At 44.2% G+C, this 13,202-nt stretch overlaps 1 protein-coding gene across 1 annotated transcript; it reads left to right on the top strand.

Annotated features, from left to right (window-relative positions):
• The first annotated feature begins 6,838 nt into the window (after positions 1-6,838).
• BAMBI (BMP and activin membrane bound inhibitor) lies at positions 6,839-11,888 on the top strand. The gene is made up of 3 exons (XM_037837366.1): positions 6,839-7,212; positions 10,381-10,668; positions 11,101-11,888. Exons 1-3 carry the CDS (start codon positions 7,137-7,139, stop codon positions 11,517-11,519), a joined length of 783 nt encoding a protein of 260 aa, XP_037693294.1. The 5' UTR covers positions 6,839-7,136; the 3' UTR covers positions 11,520-11,888.
• The last annotated feature ends 1,314 nt before the right edge of the window (positions 11,889-13,202 follow it).

The following is a 13,202-nucleotide window of genomic DNA, read 5'->3' as shown; positions in this document are numbered from 1 at the left end:
CGCAAAAAACAGGACAGCACATCCTTTCACGGCAAGCACATCTACCACACATCCAGATTTTATTAGGAAATGCATCAACTCTGACAGCTGGTGACATGGGCTTTCTTTGGAAAAATGGTCCTGAGTTGGAGATGGCAAATCCAAAGGAGTCGTTCCACAGACTGGAAGATGCTTCTTGTGCTTCCTAGAAGACTAGAGTCGGAGGCATGAGTTCTGTCTCCTTCTGGGCAGCTTCTAAATTTATTTAATAATGATAAGTTAGCTGACCAATTTGTCCTGGCTGATTCTCCGACAATCACTGGTCATGGCAGCAAAGCTTTGCTGGCAGGACTTGTGCTGTGTTTTCGGACACACCATTGTCACCTGGCGAAGGCTGGTGGCTGGATTGGTAGTGGCATCATTTGTGCTCAAATCCTCAGCTGCAGGGAGACAAAATCCCGAAATCCCCTAGGAAATTGTGAAATCACCCTAAGTTTATTCAGTTGATTAAAAGACGGATTTGCATAAACTCTTAGTCTCTAGGGAAAATGCATTTTGTTTTTCCATAGTGCTTCAGCTTTAACAAAACCTCAGGCCATGATCTCATGTTACTTTCCTAGCAATCTCTGAGACAGGCACCCATTTTATGGGTGGGGAAACTGAGGCACGGGGGGGGGTCAATTGGTTTGCCCATGACAACACAATGCGTAATGGAGCATGGATACAAATTCAGGTCTTCTGTTTCTTTGTGTAGTGTTGTTTCCTCAGCTACAAAGTTATACCTTTTTCTCTTCAAAATCTACTCATTGATGTTAATTCATTCAAAAATAAATTTATTTAGGGCTACCATGGGAAAATCCTTGAAGCGGTTGGAAAAAATGATAAAAAAGTTTTCTTCTCTTTAAGAGGTTTGTAAACTCACTGAGGAGGCAGGTAGAAAAGGAAATTTAAGTATCTATGTAAACAATAAGGTTTCCTTGGAAAACTTATCTCTAGGCCTGTGATTTTATGAGGACGCATGAGTACAAGGGAGTAGACAGGGAGGGGGCAGCTCTAAGGAAGCACGTGACTACTTTGACTTTTTGGTTGTAAACTTGATGGTTTTTTTCTCATGTATCACATACAGACTGCCGGTTTATTTCCTGAGGAGTTCATTGAACATGTTCCTTGGAGCTGACAGTTTGCTGACTGCTCTACAGAATTTGGACTCTTGCATACCCACGGTTGCGTGAGTCACTTTTACAAATTTGATAGTCATAGACACCTCTCATTGATTCTGTTTCCCTAGAGAACCCTAACCAATACAGATGGGCCAACTTCAGCTGGTGGCATTAAATTTAGTTTAGATGACAGCAAAAACTCCAGTGATAAACTCACATTAAATGAACAATTTGGAGGAGTGATCTTAATTCTATGTACTAATACTACACTCTATAGGCGAGTTAAATGATACATTTGTGTGAGTGTGTGCATGCATGTGTGTGTGTCACATATCACATGACATGCTTCTTGGTGCCAGATCATGTTGTCTTCCAGGCATGAACCTTGCCAGGGGCAGCAGCCCAGTTTTACATCAGCCAGGCCCCTACCTTAGCGGAAGGGACCACAACCTGGGCATCTTAGGATGACCTATCCATCAGCTGGCCTGTCAGATTCAGCTTAGCAATTGGGTACCAGGAAACCCAAGGACTGAGATGGTTTGCCCTTGTAATTAAACAAATCCAAATGGAACAATATTCTATAAATAGGCATATTTTGAAAGACGTCTTTGAAAAGATAGGCTAAACATCTAGGTAAATGACACTAAACTGTGAGTGCTTCCAGGAATTCACAGCTGCAGAGGGGCTGATTTGTGAGTAACTGACAGCTGACCAAATCTGATAAAGGATGATTACTGAACTTGAACTTGAAAAAAAGAATGCACTTTGAGTCCTTCCCTTAATATTAATGATAAGAACAAGTGTTCTGGCCACTGATGATTTCACTCAGTGCAACCCCTGGTCTCTCTACAACTTCTCTGCAAAGCATATTTCACCAAAATGCCCTCAATATTAGAAGATATGCTCACTTGGCCAGCATTTCATTTCATGGGTTGAATCCATACTTGAAACTGAGCCTGTATCCTGATGCTTTGTAAGTGGTAAAACAAGTGCTATAGCGTTCATTATTTTCTCAGAAATTATTAAAAAATTACAATGGCAGTGACAAAAACACAATTTCAAAGTTCCACTGAAACTCAAAAATACTGGTCATTGCATTAGTGAGCAATATTCTGGGTCAAAACTGCTCCTTCAGCTGGATGTGGTTTGCTCAGGTAACATATCTGCATTAAAGGATTAAACAATCATTTTAGTTAAGTACAAAAGAAAAGAAATCAAACTGGTTATTTGACATCAGATAGGCAAACCTAGCAGGTCAATGAATACTCTTGTCAGCATAACCAAACAGAGTAAGGGATCATGTAGAGGTCAAGGGTCACACTGAATGTCTTATATGATAAGTTATGTCCATTCTTAAATTCATAATGTTCTTTAACCAGGGAAGATTCTAACTGAATTCTAAATTTAGTAGCTTTAAAAATTCTTAAGAAAACCTGAACCAAACAGATGTTTGTTTGTAAGACCCCGCAGCGTTTTTGCTAGTCTGTGGGACAATGGATATTTTTTGAATATGAGCCTCAGGCACCCCCTTTCTTTCCCAGTCCTCTCACACTGTCTCTAGGCCGGGATCCTCAGTTCTTTATCCTGGTTCCTATTTTGGAGGAAAAAAATCTTCACTAGATAGTCTTTCCTTTGACTTCAGCTAATCTCTCACCTTTGACCTTATTCCAATGAAAGTACACTTTTGGATATCTGAATTCCTAACTTCTACTGGAACAGATGACTTAAAAAATAAAGCTGCTACTGGGAACTCCAAGCATTATCTATCTTCTGTGGATTGTTAGTTGGGGATTCACTTATACAGCAGGCAGAAATGTTAGATCCTATCTCCAGAATGCAGTAGGTGTTTGCAGGCTAGCCAAGAACTGGAACTTGACTTCCTTCTCTCTGAATGAAATGTACTAACAGGTATTTTTTCACCTGCATTGTGAAACTAGAAGCATGCAGAGACTGGGGAAACAAAGGTATTTGTTTGGTTTTATTAAAAAAGGTTTTATTTGGGTTTATTAAAAAAAAAAAAGAGCTGTTTTAGAACATTTTTGGAGGTTCTTTGGGATTTTTCTACATAGACACTCATGTCCTCAAGTGACCATTTTATTTCTTCCTTTCCAAATCGTACTTCTTTCATTTCTTTTTCTTGCCTTATTGTGCTGGCTAGAACTTCCAATATGTGTAGAGTAAGGTTGGTGAGCGTGAAATTCTTTGTCTTGTTCCTAATATTAGAGGGAAGGTATTTTCAGTCATTTGCCATTAGATATGATGTCAATTTTATTTTATTTTTTTTATTTTTTATTTTTTTGGTAGATGCTCTATATCAAGGTGAATAGGGAATATAATTCTTTTATACATGACTGGATTTTGTTTGCAAATATTTTATTAAGGATTTCTCCATACAAATTCATGAATGAAGCTGGTCTGTAGTTTGTTGGTGGTGGTAGAAATTTATAACTTCATTAACAAAATGGGTCCTTGGTTTTGTGTTGTTTTCTTTTTTCAATTTGTAAAGAAAATGAAATTTAAAAACTCAATTTGTGATGTAGGACAAACATAAAGATGCATCATGGGGGTGTTGTGCTGAGTATAGTGCATATGTCCATGGATAAATCATATTAGACACTGTTTGAAGGCAAGAAAACAAAGCTATTACAATATTTAATTAGTACATAAGGTCTAGAATCAGTTTTTTGTCCTTGGGAATAGAAAGGTTGTTTCCAAGTTGTATTTTGAGAATTCCCTCCATAAGAATAAAAAGAATTGTGGTCAATGATTTCATTTCTTGGTTTAAACTTCAAAAGGATGTTAGATTTTATTGTTTTCCCTTCTACTCATCATTCTTTATCAACCTACATGTAGGAAAGTAATAATTGGATGAAATACAAAATATAAGTCACATCCTGAAGAGAAGCAATTTTCCTTAAGAGCCCTAAATCGAATTAAAATTGTTGTCTATTCTCTCAACTATTGATAGGACCTCATAATTTCAGTAACCTGAAAACAATTTTGATTTTCCACATTGATCCAAATGCCCTCACTACTTAGTTGAAAAGCCCTTGTCTGCTCCAAAACCATTGTATAAAGTGCAGACTTGGTTCTCTTAAAACTAATTTCTAGCCATTTTAAAAGTCTACCCATTAAACAAATAATCAAAACAAAAGAGTTGAAACCCTTGTCTGAAGAGAGGATCACAAGTTCTTGTTCTGAACTGTGCTTGCAAAACCTTGGAATGCCAAAAGTCAATATTCATTCAATAAGCTACCAGTGTCTTAGCTTGGGCCCTTGGGTTGCAAGTACAAGAATCTTAAGTCAAAAGGAGAACTTATTCAAGTTACTGGGTTAACCTTCAAATGGAACCTAAGGTAGGAAGGGAGGCGGGGCTCACCAGTGCCTGGAAACCCATTTGGATTTCCATCCTTGCCACGCTGGCATCTGGGTCAACTTCTCTCTGCAGACCGGTGGAATATGGCTGCCCCACAGCTCGGAATTTGTACCTCCATCTGCTGTCGTCAAGTGACCTGTACAGACTGACCAGCATCTCTGTTTGAAGCCCCAGAAGAGAGAATCAAAAGGGCCAACTTGGGTCATGTGACTACCTAGACAAGGCCAGGGGGATGGCAGTGCCCCACTCCTGGGAGAGGGGAACTCCCTGCACGGGGCAGAAGACACTCAGCAAGCATTTACTACAATGCAGCTTTCAAGGACACATCCCACAACATCTTCTTCCCTTATCTATCACCACTGAAGCTAAACAGAGTTACTCTCTGGTGCATCTCCAGCCACTCCTCACCGGGGCCATAAAGAATTGCTTATAGTCCTGTCTTCCCCTCCCCTTCCCCTTCTCCCATCAGGGAATTCCATGCCCACGTTCCTGTAAAGTTTCCTCCTTGCTTTTTCCCCACGTCACTTTTTCAGGAGATCTTCCTGAAGCCTTTACCTTCCTGGGCTAGGTACCTCTTTCTTTAGGCATCACAACACCCTGCACACAAACGTCTCTGTAGCCCCACTCCAAAGTTTGTGACTTCCTATTTAGATTCCCACATGTTCATTTTTGTAATCCCAGGCACTGTGAGCTGACTTCCAGGGCCGGCTCCAAGGTGGCGGAATATACTCCAATGGGTCCATCCTAGCTAATAATTGACTCTCTAGAGTTAAAAGAGGGTGTGCGGGGACATGGAAACAAGTATTGTCTGCAAAACCCCTTAGAATTAACTTACCAAAGAATTAGAAATCCGGATTTCCTAATTGCATTCTGCCTCCTGTTCCACCTTCTCTCTAGGCCGGCCACTAGGGAAGCGAAGACTGTTTACCTGCAGCCTTAAGCAGTTTAATTTTCTCTTAAAACTTCTACTGGGCTTGCCCAACCCTCCTTTTAGATGATCTAGTGAAGTAATGGCCAGAGGGCCCGTTGATAAAATTATTATATTCTTTCTGCATATAAACATTATTTTTCAAAGGCAATTTTCTTAACTACATCCTGCAGTTCTGCAGAATTTCAACAACTTTAAACTACAAGGTTAGGTGTCTGAGATATGTTCGCCTTGATTTTCCGTCCTCAAGACACATATATATTTTTTTGCTAGCCTTAAAGCTCACTTCTGCATTACAGTCGCAAAGGGTTTGACTTTACATTTCTCACTTTAGCATTAAATGCCCTTTTCTTTCTTTATTCCCACCCTCATCCCTTAACTTGATATTATTTCAGATAGGGAAATGTTGGCTAATCCTAAAAGGAAATTTTGCAAATGGTTGATTTCTGTTAATCTCAAGACTTTGGGGAGTGAGAAGGAGGAAAAGGGGGGCATTCTCTCAGATAATTCGCTCAATCTCTCCAGGTTTTAAACTGATCTCCCCCTCCAAACAAAATAACAAACAAACAAACAACAAAACCCGCCAGGATCACCGGCGACCCCGGGAGCCCTAGTAAATGAATTAGCATCTCAGGGAGGAGATCACCGCGGGGCTGATATCGATCAGGGTCAGCCGGTGTGTTTGCCTGCGATTGTTTGGGGGGTGGTTAATTGAGTGTCAGTCTCGGCCTGTGTCGTCTCGCTGGCGCCGGGTGCTTTTGGATTTGCTAATTTTCGTTAAGTGTCTCTAGCCGGCTACTCGTCCCGTCTGCCCGGGAGAACCCAGCGGCTCCTACTGATCTGTCTGTCTGTCTGGACTTTATTGATCCCTGAGCGGGAGGCTGGAGGCGGACGCGTGGTGGGGGCGGCGGAGACAGGCTGGAAGCTGACCCCACGCGGGCCCCCCTCTCCACCCGGCTCCCGACCGGACGCCCCCCTCAGCCACACGCGAGCCGGCCGCACTCGTCCGCGGGCGCCCCCCGCTCCCCGGGGAGCGCGGCCACGCGGGACCCTAGCGGCTTTCGGAGGCACCCGAAGCAGCAACGGGCTGGGGGATGTATAGTCGAGAGGGCCACGAGGCCGTGCGCCCGGCCAGACCCAGAAGTCGGGCCCACCCCGCGCCCCGCGAAGGTCACGGCCGCGAGGGCGCCGCGAGGGGGAGCGCGGGAGGCAGCCCGGGAGCCGGCGCCAGGAGCCCGCCCACCGGCCGCGCGTGATTGACAAGGGCCTGGTGGCCTATGGGACGGCCCGGGGCGGGGCTGGAGGCGGGGCCGGGGCGGGGCGCGTGGGGCCGGCTCCCCGCGCGGGGCGCTATTTACGGCGCTGGGCCGCGGCAGGATCCCGCAGAGGCTGCAGCGGGCGGGAGCGCGTCCGGGCTCTTCCAGGGTGCTTACCTTGTTGGCAGAGGGCGGCGATCCCGGGCGGAGCAGAGCCGGGAGCCCGCCCGGGACGGTGGCGCCGGGGCACGGGGTGCGTCCGGCGGGCGGAGCGCAGGGCCCGGAGCCGGAGCGGCCGAGCGCGACGGCGGGACTTGGCGCGACCCCCCTGGCCCTGAGCTGGGGCGCGAGGCCGGGCGGCGCGCCCCGGGAGGCGGAGGCTGCAGCGGCGCCGCGGCCCCGAGCCGGCGAGGGGGACGCTGCCGCGGGCGGTGTCAATGGATCGCCACTCCAGCTCCATCTTCGTCTGGCTGCAGCTGGAGCTCTGCGCGATGGCCGTGCTGCTCACCAAAGGTGGGTGCCGGCGGGAGCCCGCGGGGCGCCGTCCCTTCGGCCGCTGGCGGGGAGTCGGGCCTCGGGGCAAGTGGCTGTCGAAACGTGTGCGCGGGCCGGGCCGCGGTGAGCCTCTGAGCCTCTCCAGCCGGGGAGCCGGGCCGGGGTCTCTGCGGCTTCGGACGCTGCTGCCTGCGCTGCCGGGGCCCTGTCCCCAGCCGCTGGGGTCTGCGGGAGTGCGGGTCTCCGTGAGCGCGCGTGTGTGTGCATGGATGTGGCTGCGGGAGGGTGTGCGAGCGTTGTGTCTCTGTAGCTGGCTAAGTGGGTGTGTCTGCGAGCGTGTATCTCAATGCCTGAGTGTGTCTCTGAAAGTTGTGTGTCCTGTGCATTTTCGTGCGGGCGTGCTGTGTGTCCCTGGGTTTGTGAGTGCCCCCTGTGCCTGCGTAAGTGTGTGTATCTGTCTCTGAGCGTGTGTTTCTGTGTGAGCTTGTGTTTGTGTCTTGGAGGGAGTGTGAGTCTCGTCTGTGAGTGTGTCTCTGTGCCTGAGTGTATACCTCTCTGTGCGTCTGTGTGTCTTTGTGCGTCTGTGTGTCTCCGGGTGGGAGTGTGTGTTGTGTTGCTTGTTAGTGGCTGTGAGAGAGTCCTGTCAACCTTGGGTTTCCCACCACGTCATTTTACCAAGGCCACTCAGACAAAAAGGCCAGGGGCCAGTCCCGCTCCTTTGCCCCGCGGACTTTCCCCTTTTGGGTGGACAGGACTCAAATAAATCCCTGTAGACTTCTAGGTCCCCCCACCTCCCCGCCGGGAACTCTGCCTACTGTTCTGTGCACAGATAACTTTTTTTTTTTTTTTTTTTTTTTTTTTTAAGTAGGGAGCGTTATTTAGCTCCTGCAGCCCCCCAGCCCCCCTTTTCTCTAATTGGCATGTAGCAGGCGGGAGGTTAAAGGATAAGCCGGCCGGGTAAGGCCGATGTGCTGCAGTATTTATTTATTTTGGAAGTAAGGGTGTAATTAACGCTAAATAACAGCCCTCGCAGCCTGCAGAGGGGAGCCTCTGGCCCTATCAAAGGCCGGCGGGGCAGGGAGGCAGCGAGGCTGACATGAAGTCACAGATACCGAAACTATGTGCCTGATAATGATATAATTAGGGGATCAGAGATTCTGAGACTGCTGCGGACTTCAAAAGCTTTTAAGAGAAGCCAGCAGGCTCCTGTAGCCATCTTGACTAAAAGCAGACATTTTTGTTTAATCACTACATACAGTAACAAGAGGGGGAAAACAGAAGAGCATTGTTCGCTGTTTCAAAATACCAGTCCCCTTTCTGGCCTTTTGCATGCCACAGGAAGAAACTTTATGAAACGACAGAAATATAGTTTTAATACAGTAATACAAAAGTCTGTTCTTGCTGAAATGTGGCTTCAATTAAAAAAAAAAAAAAAAGTTGTTAGAACTTTCCCAGTTACCTGTCAAAGTTTTATTAAGACTGTTTTAGGTCACTGAAAAATAGAGTATTTTAAATAGGGTCTCATAAACATTTCCGTAGCATTTGCATTTGACTTATATTTAGTTTTCTTATTTTTCTGAACTAGGTCTGAAGCTAACAGGATCAAAATAGACTTTTAATATGTTTTATTTGACCTTTAAATCTGGACATGGATTTTGTTAGATTAGGATTATATAGTCATTGTACCAGACCCATGAGCTTATGCACAAAGTAAAAGTAAGCTTGGGAGGAGGAGAAAAGAGCTTCTGCAAAGTAAAGTTCTTGAAGCAGGGGAGGCAAGGGTAGACTAGAGAAGGGACTTACACCCAGCATATTACATGCAGGCTTGGGGGCAAGACCTCCAGCTTTGGACTGTTAAACTGGGGTTGCCAGAGCTCCGTGGTTTTGCTGGCTGCCTATTTTAGAGCCGAAGCATTAGCGGCATACCTTATGGTGGCCTGGAATTTGGACAGATAATTAAATGAGACACATTTGCCGGGCATTTGTAGAGAGGGGGAGGAAAGAAGAAGGTGAGGGTAGGAGAGGTTTGTAGAACCGCAGTCCCCCGGTGTTTAATTTCAGAGTGGAGGTTGCCATAACTAGACAGATGTTCTGATTGGAAGGCCGGAAGAAGTGTGTTCAGGAGTTGTGTTGACAGTAGCTTTAGTCGTGTCCTGTAACTCCCTTTGGGAGTCCAAAGGGGTGGATATCAGATTAGCGATAACTTTGGGACCCAGATTATTTAAAACTAGAAAGTGATGTTACAAGCCTCAAATCCTGCCTTGTGGCCAAATGCTGTGCAACTCACAAAATAAGTTTTATAAAGGAAACTTTTAATCACTTCCTGTAGAAAACGTTGAGGTTTCCTTAAGGATTTTTCATTCAGCCGGCAGAGAGGATTTTCAGTTTAAATATTTCCCCTTTTAGATCACATGTGGAATTACATGTAAAACTGGGGGAGGGGGCGAGGGGGAGGAGAAGTTAGCCTTGCAATTTTTACCCCCCATTTTATGACTTTCCATTTGGGTTGAAAGAAATTGACTTTGGCAAGCAAACCACTAATTGTAAACTGCCTAGTTCCTGTTTTACAATATACTGACTAAAAGCTTCTCTGCATGAAAAGATCTTTATAGGAAAAGTTTGCCTTTTCTAGAGAGGTTGCAAATAGCTGCCCAGTTTCATAGTTTTAAAACCTCCTGACCTGAGCAATTTCTAGATTGTTGTGTTTCTAGTTAATAACTTTATAAGGTGTTAGCTAAAGCTCTTAAATCTTGGCACAGCCCTTAGAGGTAGTAAACAATTCAGCAGTTCCGATCAAATATTTATACTGACAAAATCAAAAAGCCTAGCATTTTTATGTTGTACGGTCAGGTAGGATGAAAATGCATAAATAATGCAGTTTACTTTACGGTAAGAGAGTTGATAGAGTGATTGTTTACTTTTTCCTTTGAAGAAAAAGGTATTGTTTGTTACCTTATAACTCCTCAGCAATCTTAATTGAATTTTGACCCTTTGCTATTATTGGGATTCATACATTTCTCAGATTGTATCGAAGTGAACTGAAACCGAGCACTACCTTGCACAAACGGCTTTCTTCTAGTATATTGTGAGAGTTAGTAATGCCTTTGCTTTTTAGCAGTCGTGCTTAAGTGGAAGCTTTATCTGGTCTCCCCAGCAAAGTGTGATGCGCTTTCTCATTGTTTCCAGGTGAGATTAGATGCTACTGTGACGCGGCACACTGTGTGGCCACTGGTTATATGTGTAAATCCGAGCTGGGCGCCTGCTTCTCTAGGCTCCTCGAACCTCAGAATGCCAACTCCCCACTTACTCACGGCTGCCTGGACTCCCTCGCAAGCACAGAAGACGTCTGCCAAGCCAAACAGGCCCAAAACCACTCTGGCACCACCGTGCCCACATTGGAATGCTGTCATGAAGACATGTGCAATTACAGAGGCTTGCACGATGTTCTTTCTCCTCCCAAAGGGGAGGCCTCAGGTGGGTAGACACAGCTTCTAACCAGAATGCCTGCCTGATCTATAGACTCGGGATGACCGAGGCTTTGGAAGTCTGCTATTGATTTTGTTGTTAATATAATTAGAGACACCAGGGGTTCGAGAAGCAGGGTTGGATGCTAAGATGCATCTCTATTGAGTAGCTTTAATGTCTGCCCGAGCTTTAGATGTTGTCTACGTAATAGGTTTTGCCTGTTTTTTCAACCTTTCGAAGACATTATGAAGACGTAATATTCAGAATCACTGGTATGTAAACAAATGTCTTTGTTTGTAACCTCTGGATCATCTTGCAAAATTTGCTTTCTAAATAATCGGGTAATCATAAGCTGCTTTTTTAGGGAGAGTCCTTGTTGAAAAGGCATGGGTGATTGTTAATATGGACAGAGGTTTGACCATTATGTTTGTCCTCCTTCAGGACCAGGAAACCGATTTCACCACGACAGCAGCAGAAACCTCATCACCAAGGTGCAGGAGCTGACTTCTTCCAAAGAGCTGTGGTTCCGGGCAGCAGTAATTGCTGTTCCCATAGCTGGAGGGCTGATTTTAGTGTTGCTTATTATGTTAGCCCTAAGGATGCTTCGAAGTGAAAATAAGAGACTTCAGGATCAGCGGCAACAGATGCTGTCCCGTTTGCACTACAGCTTTCATGGACACCATTCCAAAAAGGGGCAGGTTGCAAAGTTGGACCTGGAGTGCATGGTGCCGGTCAGTGGCCACGAGAACTGCTGTATGACCTGTGATAAAATGAGACAGGCAGAACTCAGCAACGAGAAGTTCCTCTCGCTCGTCCACTGGGGCATGTACAGTGGGCACGGGAAGCTGGAATTTGTATGACGGAGCCTTATCTGAACTAAATTTCTTGAACGCTTGAAGGCCTTTGAGTTCTGCTGGACAGGAGCACTTTATCTGAAGAAAAACAAACTCATTTAATCATCTTTGAGAGACAAAATGACCTCTGCAAACAGAATCTTGGCTATTTCTTCTGAAGGATTATTTGCACAGACTTGAATGCAGTCAAATGTAATGTTTGCTTTAAAATGATAAAAGCAAAGAGAAGACTGGATACACACTGTTACTGGGGTTATTTGCATCCGAGGGAGCTGGAATTGAGACCCTGAGTAAACTCAGATGTGCTCTTTGTAAGCTCCTACGTCTTGATTTATTGTAAAGATTTAAAAAATATATATATATATTTTGTCTGAAGTTTATTGGTGTCTTTCATAAATGGAAACAAGTAGGAAGTGGAAGAAACTACCTGTTAAATTATACAAATGAAGATCTGCTGCATATGGTAGGCTCAACTCCAGCATTCAGATTTTTTTTTTTTCAGCTAAGGTCTTGTTTATTCTTCTGCTGGGCACATGGGTAATTTTTCTTCAGTGTGGATGGCTTCTAAACGTGTAATGCCCATCATTCAGTGTTTTACTTCAGTTTATCATTAGGAATTTGGTTTCTGTAAAGGCTTCTTAGAGAAATCGTGTATGTATTTATGCCAAGTCAGATATGTTGGACCAATTCTGGAAGTTGCCTTAGCAAAGGTAATGGTCATCAACGTGATCAGTTGTGTCTTTTGAAATATGTCTACCACAGACCAAAAAAGACAGAGAGAAAGAAAAGAACACTAAATGAAACTCTGTAGTTAAAATTGGTCACTGTCTACTTTTACTGCTGACTAATTGATCAGTTTATTCTGTCTCGACTCTAATATTTTGGCTCAAAACAGAGCTTAACTTTATTCTACAATACTCTTGGTTTTTTAACCTTGCCCTTCAAGGCAATCCTTAGAAAGGGTTTTAATAGGAACTTTATGTGTCAATTGAGATTTAAATAGGACAGTGCTACGAGGTTGGGTCCCCAAAATGATCCTTCTGTTAATATAACCAAATCGAACATTGACCTTAGCCGAAGGCTAATGCAGTTGGTTATATAGCCTGCATATTTAAATATGAGGTTTTGTTTTATGAATGTTTAAAAGTTTTTTTGCATTTTCCTTCCCAGAATATTTTATGATTTTGAGTCCCTTAAGACAGATGCAAAAGCCAAGTTCTTGGAAGAATCTGAGTTGAAATGGCTATTGTAAAAATCAATACCTAGATTAATTATTTAATAATTAATAGACTCAAAGCCCCAAACAAATTAGGCTATGGGATAAGTAAACATTCAAAAAATGACAGCATTTGAATTGTGCATTTTGAGATTGACAGTTCCTATATGTCTTACAATTTAGAAAGGCTGATACGTTTTTTTGTGTGTCGACTTTTGAAAGACCAAAGAATTATTGAGCCTAACTACGCAAACCCATTTAGAGAAGAGAATTGAACAAAATTGACAGTTGGTAAAATTTCTACTCTCACCCCCACTCTAGTTCCAGAGCAAATGACAGTAGTTTGTAGTTTCAAAATTGATTTTTTGCTTCTTATATAATCTCATTTTATATATAGCATCGTACAAGCCCAAATGATTCTTTAAGCAGCCAGCCTTAATAGGAGCTATGTGTAGGCAAATATTCTCTTCTGC

The sequence above is a fragment of the Choloepus didactylus genome, chromosome 5 (assembly GCF_015220235.1).
Source record: "Choloepus didactylus isolate mChoDid1 chromosome 5, mChoDid1.pri, whole genome shotgun sequence".
Taxonomy (NCBI): Eukaryota; Metazoa; Chordata; class Mammalia; order Pilosa; family Megalonychidae; genus Choloepus; species Choloepus didactylus.
The sequence above is the reverse complement of the archived record's forward strand: the minus strand, read 5'-3'. Positions and strand labels throughout refer to the sequence as shown.

Excerpts from the sequence above, each read along its gene's own strand:
- BAMBI (XM_037837366.1), top strand. The coding sequence starts at position 7,137 with ATGGATCGCCACTCCAGCTCCATCTTCGTCTGGCTGCAGCTGGAGCTC. Across the intron at positions 7,213-10,380 it reads GGCCGTGCTGCTCACCAAAG|GTGAGATTAGATGCTACTGT; the intron begins GTGGGTGCCGGC and ends CATTGTTTCCAG. Across the intron at positions 10,669-11,100 it reads TCCCAAAGGGGAGGCCTCAG|GACCAGGAAACCGATTTCAC; the intron begins GTGGGTAGACAC and ends GTCCTCCTTCAG.